A 13,699-nucleotide genomic window follows, 5' to 3' on the forward strand; every position below is an offset into this window, starting at 1 on the left:
CCCTTGAGCCTCTGCTGTCCTCTTCATTATGCAGCATTTCAGCCTTTCAAAACCCAAATGAAATAAGCATAACATCAAAATAAACCTAAATTTTCATATAATATTACAAATCTAAATTCAGTGGACTCCCACTATAAATAATGATTTTTACTTTTATTTCTTTTCCTCAACTTGCTTGATTGTTATTTGATCTGATTTGGATTTGAACATTCATAGATTGAAACAAAATAATAAAATACCTGAAAAGGAGTGTTTAATTTAAAACATATTTAAGATAGTTATTAAAATTGAATGTCTGTTTTGGCAGGGGGAGGAGTTGATGCAAAACAACACCTTTCCATGTCTGCGAGAGAGTTCAAGACCTGCAATAAGTCAGAGACAAACACACTGAGCAGAGACAAATGGCTGCTACAATGTTCAGACTTCATGAGTTTGTGATTGTTTTTCTCATCCTGACAGTTAACTGGACAGGTAAGGACAAAACATTGTTTATGTCTCTTAAGTAATAAATAGAGAAACAATAATCGCTCAGAACCTGATGATTTCTATGTCTGCAGGAACTGATGGTCAAACACTGACTGAGTCTGAACCAGTGATTAAAAGACCTGGAGAATCTCACAGACTGACCTGCATATATTCTGGGTTTAGTAGCAATCCTAACGTAGCTTGGATTAGACAGGCAGCTGGAAAAGGTCTGGAATGGATCACTTATATCAGCAGTGGCAGCACCATCTACTACTCTGACTCAGTAAGAGGCCGGTTCACCATCTCCAGAACCAACAGCAGAAGTCAGGTGTATCTGCAGATGAACAGCCTGACAGCTGGAGATTTTGCTGTTTATTACTGCGCTCGATAGACACAGTGACACAGAAAGCAGAAACACTGAAAAAAAACTCCGCAGAGCTTGAATAGTTTTAACAGATGGAGCCTGAGAATCGCTAATATTTGTCACAACCAACATATGCAAACTTCACATTGAAGAAATAACTTTGAGACCATTTTAAAACTTAATATTTTCCTTTTAGGTTTTTGTATTAGTATTTAATGACCAGAATAAATTAAGATTCAAGATAAAATAGACAGATAAAATTATTTCCACTGATAGAATAGTTACTGTTTACATTTTCTTACAGTTTTCTGTCAATTTGTTTTTGAATGACAGTCAATGGCAGAACAACAAGAAAATACTGCATGCACAACACAATAGTAGTAATAAACATGTCATAAAGTAGACCACTCATTGAAATCTTCTGTTTTGTCAAATCTCACTGGAAATGGATAAAAAAATCTATCAAAACCACAACATTGACATAAATACACACGTTTATAACGCGGATTTTTATCATATTAATTTAATATTTATTTAAAAATTCTTCATTACTTACTATGACAAAAATATAATTAATTTTCTGAATAAGTAGCTTAATGTTATAGGAAAAGAACATTTTGTGAACTTGCTCGAAAGTCATTTCTGGACCAGTTGAGGAAACCTTAAACCACTCAGATCGTCTCATGTTTAAAAAGAAAACATTTAAAAGCATTATTGTAGGTTATAACTGCAGTATTTGTTGGTCATAAAATTAAAAACAAGAACTCATACTAACTCAGATATAGGTTAAATATTCCATGTAGGTCAAGTGCATATTCGTAAATACATAAAGAAAAAATGTACTTCCAAAAGAGAGAGAGAAAGAAATCTAAAACAGTTTTTTCAAAAATAAGAAGAGATGAAAATGTAAATTGCTCTTACACAGTGAATATTGTTCTGAAATATTGTTTTGAAAAAAAAAAGCTTTATTTCTTGTACAAAAAGCGACAAAATAATTACTAAAAATCTCTTATAAGTTGGTTGAAAACAAAAGTAAACTTAATTTGATGTTTCAAGTTCTAAAAAGTGGTCAAAAAACATCATTTACAAAACCTCCCATCAATGCATCAGACATTTGCCAAACAATAGATCTCCACCAAGCACCTGATGTGTTCATAAATACTCAAATTAATGAGACTGTCTAACAATTACCAACGTAATCTAAACAATTCCAAATATAAAAATTAATTGCAGATTTTGGTTCTAAACTAACTTAAATATTTTCTAACTGCCCAAAGAAGAAAAGTAAATTGGTAGAAATTACAAGTCACAAAATTTAGCATAAACGGTCACAACAAATACTACCGAGCTGTTTTGTCATTATGCAAATGAAGTGTTCAGGTTTAATAAAGACTTGATCTGATGCTGTCAGCTACAGAAGAAGAGAAACTCCCATCAGATCATCATCATGTTCTCTGTAGCTCTGCTGCTGCTGCTGGTGGCTGCTGCATCCTGTGAGTCTCACTGAGATAGAAACATTTACATCATCATCATACCAGATTATTTGTGTAATGGTTTTATTCTGCTTTACTCTGTTTCTTCAGTTGTGAAGTGTGAACAACTGAACCAGCCAGCTTCTGTGACTCTGCAGCCAGGTCAACGTCTGACCATCAGCTGTCAGGTCTCTTATTCTCTGAGCAGCTATCCAACAGCTTGGATCAGACAGCCTGCAGGGAAAGGACTGGAGTGGATCATTAGAGGAGGCGTAGGATATAGCACATACTATAAAGATTCACTTCGGAACAAGTTCAGTATCAGTTTTGTCTCGTCCAGTAAAACAGTGACTCTGAATGGAGAGAATATGCAGCCTGAAGACTCTGCTGTGTATTTCTGTGCCAGAGAGACACACAGTGACACAAACAAGCAGCAGAGCTGTACAAAAACCTGAGTTTGAAAACTTTTGTTGTTATCCATCAACCAGAGGAGGCGCTCTCAGATCATAAAGGAAGTTACGCTATTTAATAATAAAGAACACTGCAATGTTTACATTCTCTGTCTAAATAAAAAAAAATATTGCATATAATACATAAAACTTAGAACAAGTACATTTCTAATTATTTTATATAAAATCAATGTATTGTTTCAATATGGTGATGTTATTGTCACCCAATGACACTAACATACTGACAACAAACAGTTCAGAAATACCTTGAAATGATTGTTAAAAAATCCTTAAATCTCTTATCTATCATCTAGAACCCTGCATTTAAAGTAAAATAATAATTATCACCTCAAAGATACACATTTAGAGCATTTTTTGTTAGGACAGATTGTGGGTTGAAAAGATTTTGATAAGCTGCAGTAGATCATTATAAAAAGGATGACAAATGGTGCATTTGTCTTAGATCTGGTCAAAAAAAAGCCAACTCAAAAAATAACAACAAAAAAAAACAACAACAACAAAACAGAGAGTTTATATATTTAATGATGAAATAAGCCAATAATTATCGTTGGATATTATTTTTCACTGCAGTGAAAATATGGGGACATTTCATTGTACAAAAAAATGTTTTTTGGAAACACTATTTTCTTTTAAAAGAAAAAATGTTGTGAATCTTTTATTTTATTTTAAAAATAAGATGTTGTGAATCTTTCATTCATCTTATAATTAAAAATAGAAAAATGGGGACTATGTCTCTTTAATGTAGGAAATCAAGTATATAAATTATCTGTTTTATTTTTACAACAAAATTAAAGTTCAAGCATGGTGGCTCTTCTTGGTCCTGAAATGAATAGTTTACGTTTACTTCAAACATTCTGGCAGGATGTTCAGTCATTATGCAAATTAAGCCTTGTGCTTTAAAAACCTGATTTGTTGCTGTCAGAAGAATAGAAACTCCCTTCAGATCATCAACATGTTCTCTGTAGCTCTGCTGCTGCTGCTGCTGCATCCTGTAAGTCTCTCTGACTATGACCATGCTTTGTTTCCTTGCTGTTCTCAGACTGTTGCACAATATTTACTGTTTATTTAGATGTGAAGTGTGAGCAGCTGACCCAGCCAGCCTCTCAAACTGTGCAGCCAGGTCAACGTCTGACCATCAGATGTCAGGTCTCGTATTCAACTAGCAGCTATGCAACAGCTTGGATCAGACAGCCTGCTGGGAAAGGACTGGAGTGGATTGGGAGAAAAGGTGGTGGATGGAGCACTGAATACAAAGATTCCCTGAAGCACAAGTTCAGCATTGATGTTGACTCTTCCAGTTCAGTGACTCTGAATGGCCAGAATATGCAGCCTGAAGACTCTGCTGTGTATTACTGTGCCAGAAACCCACAGTGACACAAACCAGCTGCAGAGCCGCACAAAAACCCCTGAGAACATGTGCTAAAAATATCACCTGAGCAGTTGCTCTGCAAATAGTTTGAGTCATTTAAAAAATATGTATGATATGCTATTGCATATTTAAAATTACAAAAAAAACACACAAAATTAAAATAAAGAAACCGTTAAATATATCTAACAGATATTAAAATATACTCACAATGGTCATGAACAAACACAAAAAAAACACAATCAAATCACACATTGCTCTAAACCAAAGCAACAGCTCAAATCAATCTGTTTTTCAGGTTTCACCAATTTAAAAAAGAACTGAAGAATTATTCTCAAAATGCTTATTAGAACTAAAAAAGTTCCTTTACAAGTTTTTAAAAGCTTAAGAAAGATTTGAGAGTGAAAATGAAACATATGAATACAGTCATATTTTCAAATGATATTACCATCCTAAAAGGCTCCAAAAACAAAGAAACACTTCAGATTAAAATTGATCATTTCCTGTTTTTCCGGCTTCTGTTCAACTTGTGGTTTAACTGAAAGAAACGTGGTTTATTCCACTTCTGCAAAGAGACTGGAAATTGATTTATCATGCAGGTATGACATATTTTCTGATCTGCTTTATGTGACAAAATGATCCTGAATTAAATCCAAAAATTACAAACCTATCCTTCATAGCCACATGTTCTTCATAATCACATTATTTCTAAAATGATCTCCTCTGACACGGTTTGTGCAGAAACATGATTTGCTATTATTTGAGATGCTGTGGCGGCGCAGGGGTAGAACGCGAATGATTAACTTGAGCAATATATCCAGAAGTACCCTTATGCAATAATCAAAATCAAATTTTTGAAGAGAGTCAAGATAGGTTGTGTTTTTTTTTTTTTTTTTCCAGGAGGAGTTAAAGCTAAATTTGCCCGGATTCCAACACTACATGTGTGTGAAAGAATTTAAGACCTGCAGAAAATCAGACTGAGCAAAGAGAAATGGCTGCTGCAATGATCAGACCTGAGGTTGGGATTGTTTTTAACATCCTGACAGTTAACTTGATAGGTAAGGACAAAAGATTATTTAAATAAAACTTTAAAGTAATAAATACAGATATATTTATATTTCAGAACCTTTGTCTGCAGGAACTGATGGTCAAAAGTTGACTGAGCCTGAATCAGTGGTTAAAAAGCTTGGAGAATCCCACAGACTGATCTGCACATATTCTGGACTCCTCACATGCACTGGGTCAGACAGGCAGCTGGAAAAAAACCGGTGTGGGTCACTCATATCAGCACTGGAAGCAGCTACATCTACTACTCTGACTCTGTGAAAAACCGTTTCACCGTCTCCAGAGACAACATCAGACATAAAGTGTATCTGCAGATGAACAGCCTGACAGCTGGTGATTCTGCTGTTTACCACTGTGCACGAGCCATGGTGACGCAGAAAACAGAAACACTGAACAAAAACTCAAAGCTCAAGAATAGTTTTAACAAGAAACCACCACAAGGGAGCCCTAACACCACTTTTCTTAGGTGACTGGCTCTCTGCCCTTACTGTTTCTTTTGTCTTTATTGTTATTCAGTGGAGTTATTCCTTTCAGTCCTGTGCTGAACAAACACCGTACAATTCTCATTTTGTCAACCTGGGGAAAAAGCACTATGTGGATAAGTCGGATTTTAACAAGTAACAAATATAGATAGATTTCAATCTTTAGCAATATGCCAGACGTATTCCACTGAGCTTAAATTTTTCAAGGAACCTTATTGAATTATTGATTGTGGTGAATGTAAATGTTTGACCCTGTATGAATAATTTTGAGCCAATAAGAAAAAACAATCAAGAAATAAATTATTTTTAATTTTAGAACATTTTTTTTTTTTTGCATGACCACTCAAGTCTGGAAAAACAACATTTCATTTAAAATGAAAATTCATGATGCATGTTTGTAAAAACATTGCATAATACATATGTCATATGTCACATATATCAACCATTTCCATTAAAATCACACAAATAATTTTAAAGCAATATCATAAATGCAAACATATTGTTTCTTCACAATGTTAAATAGTACACATTTTTTTATAATGTGTTTTTGATAAGATTGGTTTGGTATTATGCAAATCAGAAGAGTCAGGGCTTATAGATTTGATCTGATGCTGTCGTCTGCAGAAGAAGAGAAACTCCCATCACATTCATTCAACACCAACATGTTCTCTGTAGCTCTGCTGCTGCTGCTGCTGGATGCTGTGAGTCTCTCTGAGATAGAAACATTTAATGGATGAATAAACTGAACTGAATCTCCATTGTTGTTAACAACTGAGTTTTGCTGTGTTTTTTCCCCAGGTATGAAGTGTGAACAGTTGTCACAGCCAGACTCTGAGGCTGTGCAGCCAGGTCAACGTCTGACCATCAGCTGTCAGGTCTTTTATGCTCTGAACAGCTACTGGACATATTGGATCAGACAGCCTGCAGGAAAAGGACCGGAGTGGATTCACAGCTCATGTGATGGATGCACCCCATATTTCAAAGATTCACTCAGAAACAAGTTTAGTATCACCATAGTTTCTTCCAGTAAAACAGTGACTCTGAATGGTCAGAATATGGAGCCTGAAGACTCTGCTTGCTGTGTATCACTGTGCCAGAGAGTCACAGTGACACTAACAAGCTTCAGAGCTGCACAAAAACCCATGAACAGATTATTTCAAACCACTAGGGATGTTGTTCATTTATTGTCTATATTTGGCTAAAACCAGACTTGTGTTTGAAATAAATTCACATCACACTATTTGATATATTTATCATATCTTGAATGATAAATTTACCAGAGTCATGGTAAGTTTGCCTTAAAAACTACCTAAAAGTCAATGTAAATTTGCATGGGTGCAAAAAATATCGAAATATTTCAGCAAATTGCTTTTCAACAATATTAAAGTAAGATGCATTACATAAACATATGTCAAATGATTTACCAAAATAATCTAAACAATAAAATCCTCTTTTGCTAAACTGTTACCAAGAGGAATTTAAATTTCACAACTAAAGACATATTTCAGTTTCAAAGTGTCCTATTAAAATAATACGTTTTAGTAATAACTAGTCGTTTTCTGAAAATATGAACCAATGCTTGAAAACTCCATCAGAATCTGAAGGACTGAATGTGAAGTTTAGAAGCTCAGTGGTCATTGACATTTCAAATGAATGAGTGAAACGTTTCACACAGCCATTCTTGATTTGATTTCTAACTCTTACTCATCAAATTTTATTGTGTGAAACACAGCAAAAAAGAAAGAAACATGTTTTGGAAAGGAACAAAATGTTTAACAAGACAATAAAAAAAGTTCTGCACAGATCAAAAGGTGACAATAACACACTCTGCTAAAAACAGTTCATGTTCTAGTTTATGATTTCCTGTTTCCCCACATTTTCATAATGTGGTTCAACTGAAAATATCTTGTTTGATCCTTCCACAAATACATCCACAAATGCAAATTACATAATGGGTCAGAAATAAAATATGTATAACAACTACTGTTCGAATTTTATTAGTTGAGTTATGTTTTAGAAGTAATGCAATATTGTGACAATTAATGTAGAAATATGTAAAATCTGCAATCAACCTTAAATTTTGTTTTCATAGATCAAATGGATCTAGTTCTTCATCAAGAGGAGGAGTCAATGCAAATGCTGACTGCTCCATTTATACATGTCTGTTAGTTTAAGAGCAGCAGTGAATTAGTGGTGAACACAGTTTGAACAGAGACAAATGGCTTCTACAATGATTAGATTTAAGTTTCTCCTTACTGTTATCTTGTCTGCAAACTGGTGTGGTAAGAAAAAAGGATGTTTTTAACCAACATTGTGATTGATGAAAAGAGATGGTGGTGAGACAATCAATAATTATCTGTTTTTCTGCAGGAACTGATGGTCAAACACTGACTGAGTCTGAATCAGTGGTTAAAAGGCCTGGAGAATCTCACAGACTGACCTGCACATATTCTTGGTTTAGTAGCGATCCTGACATAGCTTGGATCAGACAGGCAGCTGGAAAAGGACCGGAATGGATCGCTTATATCAGCTATCACAGCAGGAGCATCTACTACTCTGACTCAGTAAGAGGCCGGTTCACCATCTCCAGAGACAACAGCAGAAGTCAGGTGTATCTGCAGATGAACAGCCTGACAGCTGGAGATTCTGCTGTTTATTACTGCGCTCGGGAGCCACAGTGACACAGAAAGCAGAAACACTGAACAAAAACTCCTGTAATCATGAATAGTTTTAACCAGAAGCCCCCACAGGAGGAGCTCTAACACCACTTTTCTGAAATGATGTCACGCTCACCTCTCTGGTAGCTTTACCTATGTTATGATTAGATGCTACAGATAAGAGTGTCAAGTCATTTTTTCTAGTCGTGTGATGTAAAAAGGTGCATGGAAATCATATTTTCTTGGAAAATATCTGTGTCCTTTTTTACTGTTTTGTGAACCAGGTCAGACAACATGGGGGGAAAAGGAGTAAATGGATTTATCTGATTTTAACGAATAACAAATAAGAATTTTAATCTATGAAATTATGGCAGAAGTGTTAAATTGAGGTGTACTTCTCAAGGACTTATTTTTTATTGACTGTTAATAGTGAATGTAAATGTTTTAATCTGTTTGAATAATTTTGACAATGTTTAGATTAAAACACATAATGAATTCAAACATGCGCAAAAGTCATTATTTTAAAAATGATGAGTGATTTTTGTATGATAATTCCAATCTGACAAAAGAATGAATGAACCATATTATTAAAATACGTTATTTAACCAGTATATTTATATATTTAAACTTTACACAGAAATTCTTGTTTTCAAATAATTAAATCCCAGAATTAATTTAAGGAACATATACTTATTAGACACATATTATTTCTTAATGCTGGTCCACAGCACATAAAACGTATTTTTATCATGTGATTCCGGTGGGGCTGGTTTGGTATTATGCAAATGAAAAGAATCATGTTATAAAGTCTTGATCTGATGCTGTCAGCTGCAGAGGAGGAGAAACTCCCATCAGATCATCATCATCATCATCATGTTCTCTGTAGCTCTGCTGCTGCTGGCTGCATCCTGTGAGTCTCACTGAGACAGAAACATTTACAGCATGATGACAGTAAAGTGAATTAGTTGTTGGTAACGATACACTTTTAATGTGTTTCTCTNTTATTTTTATTTGTTTTTTAATCAACTCAAGCAGGACTGAAAACATAAAATATACGGACAATACATTCACTTTATTTTAACCTCTAAACCCCCAATTATGTTAAAATAGTTCTTTTCTAAAATATACCACTACCTTTACTGTTCCCAGATGTGTCTGAAATTTAATCAGTGATTTAATTTCTAACTCTAACACACCTCATTTGTAAAATAAGGGGACAAAAGAGACAAACATGTTTAGTAAGTGGACAGTGTTTATTAGAAGCACAGAGACATTAAAAAAGTTCTTTACAGAACATCAGGTTGTGATGAAAAAATGAAAAACATCCACAAAACGTTTTCAAACGCACAAAGACCATATTAAATGTGACACTTTAAAAAATTTGTGTTGAAGTTTCATTGTTGATTTATGATTTCAAAATAACTTAATTTGACATTTTGTGTTGAAATAAGCAAAATCTGCTGTAAAGCTTTATATGTCTTGATAAAACAGAAATCCACATCAAATTTTATGAAAATCAATTCAAATATCAAAATGTCTGAAAGTAATCTGGAGTAATCATCCAACTTTGCTCTTTTTGAGCGGATGATTTGTGTTTCATCCAAAGGAGGAGGAGTCAATGCAAATGCTGACCGATACATTTTTACATGTCTGTTAGTTTAAGAGCAGCAGTGAATTAGTGGTGAACACAGAATGAACAGAGAAAATATGTCTTCTACAATGATTAGATTTAAGTTTTTCCTTGCTGTTATTATCTTGTCTGCAAACTGGAGTGGTAAGAACAGAGATGTTTTTAACCAACATTTTGATTGATAAAAAGAGATGGTGGTGAGAAAATCAATAATTATCTATTTTTCTGCAGGAACTGATGGTCAAACACTGACTGAGTCTGAATCAGTGGTTAAAAGGCCTGGAGAATCTCACAGACTGACCTGCACATATTCTGGGTTTAGTGGCAATCCTTACATAGCTTGGATCAGACAGGCGGCTGGAAAAGGACTGGAATGGATCGCTTATATCAGCGGTGGAAGCAGCTACATCTACTACTCTGACTCAGTAAGAGGCCGGTTCACCATCTCCAGAGACAACAGCAGAAGTCAGGTGTATCTGCAGATGAACAGCCTGACAGCTGGAGATTCTGCTGTTTATTACTGCGCTCGAAGAGCCACAGTGACACAGGAAGTAGAAACACTGAACAAAAACTCCAGTAATCATGAGTAGTTTTAACAAGAAGCACCACAGGGGGAGCCCTAACACCACTTTTTGTGGATGACTGTCACTCTCACCTCTCTAGTAGCTTTACCTATGTTATGACTAGAAACTCATCTAATCATTAGATGCTACTCAAGGACGGAGCTATAGGGAAGTCTGGGGTTGGGGTGGGGGGGGGGGACCTTCAGCATTGCCACCTATACACGTGAAGGGCCCGGTAATTGGCACCAGCCTGATCCTGACTTGTTCCACAGCTGATGCTATTGATAAGAGTGTGGAGTCATTCTTTCCAGTCATGTGATGTAAAACGTGGATGCAGCTCTTATACTTTTGTGCAACAAATTTGTGTCCTTATTTATTCACTTTTTTGTGAACCAGGTCACACAACATAACAATTAAAGCTTTTAATCTTTAAACTTATGGCAGAAGTGTTTAATTGGTATTCTTCTCAGTGAAATATTACTGAATAACTGCTAACAGTGAATGTAAATGTTTCAGTCTGTTTGCAGAATTTTGGGTTTTGACGATGTGTAGATAAAAAACCCACAATGAATTCAAACATGAACAATCAGTATCTTAAAATAATTATTGATTATGATCGTTCCACTCTGACAAAATAATGAATCAACCATAACATTAAAACACGTTATTTAAAGACTTAATTTGCTCAGGATATTTATATATTTAAACTACACANAAAACATTGCAGAAAATAAACTTACAATAAAAATATAGTTTTTGTCTCCTCTTTTTATATGTTTATATTTAAAATGAACAAACACAATCCTCATCTGTGAGCACAGAGTTGGTGAATGAAGCTGATTCTGATTCAAAAAATTTAAACTGTTATATTTATAACGCAACATTCAAGGTGACATTGACTTAAAACATAATTTTATATAAATAATGTGTTTCAACTTCCACTAACAGGTTTATCAGAAACATTCAGTTTGCTGAAAAACATAATTTTTTGTCATCAACAATGATATAATACAAATATTAAATTCTTCTTATTTGGTTTAATCAACACAAGCAGGACTGAAAACATAAAACATATGGAGGATACATGCACTATATCCTAAACTCTAAAACCCCCAATGTTGATAAAATTGTTTTTCCTAAACTATACAACTACCTTTAATGGTCTGTCTGGAAAACATCAATAATTTAATGATTAACTCTAACTCATCTGGTTAATGTTTAACACAAGGGAAAAAAAGACAAACATGTTTAGTAAGCAAACATTGTGTTTAATAAAATGTAGGGTTCTGCACCGAACATCATGTGGCAATACAAGAGTGAAACATCCACCAAAAGATCCCAAATGCATAAAGATCAGATTAAATGTAATTCTTTAAACAATTTGTGTTCAAGTTTCATTATTGATGATTTCAAAATAACTGAATATGACAGTTTGAGTAGAAACAAGTGAAAACTGCTGTAAAGCTTTAAATATTTTGGTAAAACAGGAATCCACATAAAATTTTTAAAAAATGAATTCATATATGAAAATGTCTGAAAATAATCTGAAATAATTGTTCAACTTTGCTTTTTTTGATCAGATAATTTGTGTTTCTACTTCGAGAGGAGGAGTCAATGCAAATGCTGACAGCTCCATTTATACGTGTCTGTTAGTTTTAAGAGCAGCAGTGAATTAGTGGTGACAAATGTCTTCTACAATGATTAGATTTAAGGTTTTCCTTGCTGTTATCATCTTGTCTGCAAACTGGAGTGGTAAGAACAGAGATGTTTTTAGACAACACTGATAGATGAAAAGAGATGGTGGTGAGACAATCAATAATTATCTGTTTTTCTGCAGGAACTGATGGTCAAACACTGACTGAGTCTGAATCAGTGGTTAAAAGGCCTGGAGAATCTCACAGACTGACCTGCACATATTCTGGGTTTAGTAGCAATCCTAACATAGCTTGGATCAGACAGGCAACTGGAAAAGGTCTGGAATGGATCGCTGTTATCTGGTATGACAGCAGCGGCATGTACTACTCTGACTCAGTAAGAGGCCGGTTCACCATCTCCAGAGACAACAGCAGAAGTCAAGTTTATCTGCAGATGAACAGCCTGACAGCTGCAGATTCTGCTGTTTATTACTGCGCTCGAAGAGCCACAGTGACACAGGAAGTAGAAACACTGAACAAAAACTCCAGTAATCATGAGTAGTTTTAACAAGAAGCACCACAGGGGGAGCCCTAACACCACTTTTTGTGGATGACTGTCACTCTCACCTCTCTAGTAGCTTTACCTATGTTATGACTAGAAACTCATCTAATCATTAGATGCTACTCAAGGACGGAGCTATAGGGAAGTCTGGGGTTGGGGTGGGGGGGGGGGACCTTCAGCATTGCCACCTATACACGTGAAGGGCCCGGTAATTGGCACCAGCCTGATCCTGACTTGTTCCACAGCTGATGCTATTGATAAGAGTGTGGAGTCATTCTTTCCAGTCATGTGATGTAAAACGTGGATGCAGCTCTTATACTTTTGTGCAACAAATTTGTGTCCTTATTTATTCACTTTTTTGTGATCCAGGTCAGACAACATGGGGGGAAAAGGAGTAAATGGGTTTATCTGTTTCCAACAATTAACAAATAAAGCTTTTAATCTTTAAACTTATGACAGAAGTGTTTAATTGGTATTCTTCTCAGTGAATTATTACTGAATAACTGCTAACAGTGAATGTAAATGTTTCAGTCTGTTTGCAGAATTTTGAGTTTTGACGATGTGTAGATAAAAAACCCACAATGAATTCAAACATGAACAATCAGTATCTTAAAATAATTATTGATTATGATCGTTCCACTCTGACAAAATAATGAATCAACCATAACATTAAAACACGTTATTTAAACACTTAATTTGCTCAGGATATTTATATATTTAAACTACACATTAATTCTCAGTTTCAAATAATGAAAACACATAATTAATTTAAGGAACATATACTTATTAGACACATATTATTTCTTAATGCTGGTCCACAGCACATAAAAAGTTTTTTGATCGTGTGATTCTTGTGGGGCTGGTTTGGTATTATGCAAATGAAAAGAATCATGTTATAAAGTGTTGATCTGACGCTGTCAGCTGCAGAGGAGGAGAAACTCCCATCAGATCATCATCATCATCATCATC

At 34.9% G+C, this 13,699-nt stretch overlaps 2 gene segments (V, D, J or C); both read left to right on the top strand.

Moving 5' to 3' along the window:
* The first annotated feature begins 387 nt into the window (after positions 1-387).
* Positions 388-865, top strand: LOC106942674 (Ig heavy chain V-III region BUT-like). The segment is given in 2 exon segments: positions 388-471; positions 558-865. Coding segments are annotated over 2 exon segments (369 nt in total).
* A 1,379-nt stretch (positions 866-2,244) lies between these two features.
* Positions 2,245-2,815, top strand: LOC106942673 (Ig heavy chain V-III region 23-like). The segment is given in 2 exon segments: positions 2,245-2,322; positions 2,413-2,815. Coding segments are annotated over 2 exon segments (390 nt in total).
* The last annotated feature ends 10,884 nt before the right edge of the window (positions 2,816-13,699 follow it).

The sequence above is a fragment of the Poecilia latipinna genome, unplaced genomic scaffold, assembly GCF_001443285.1.
Source record: "Poecilia latipinna isolate Pla-1442-1.1 unplaced genomic scaffold, P_latipinna-1.0 Scaffold4463, whole genome shotgun sequence".
NCBI classification, from domain to species: domain Eukaryota; kingdom Metazoa; phylum Chordata; class Actinopteri; order Cyprinodontiformes; family Poeciliidae; genus Poecilia; species Poecilia latipinna.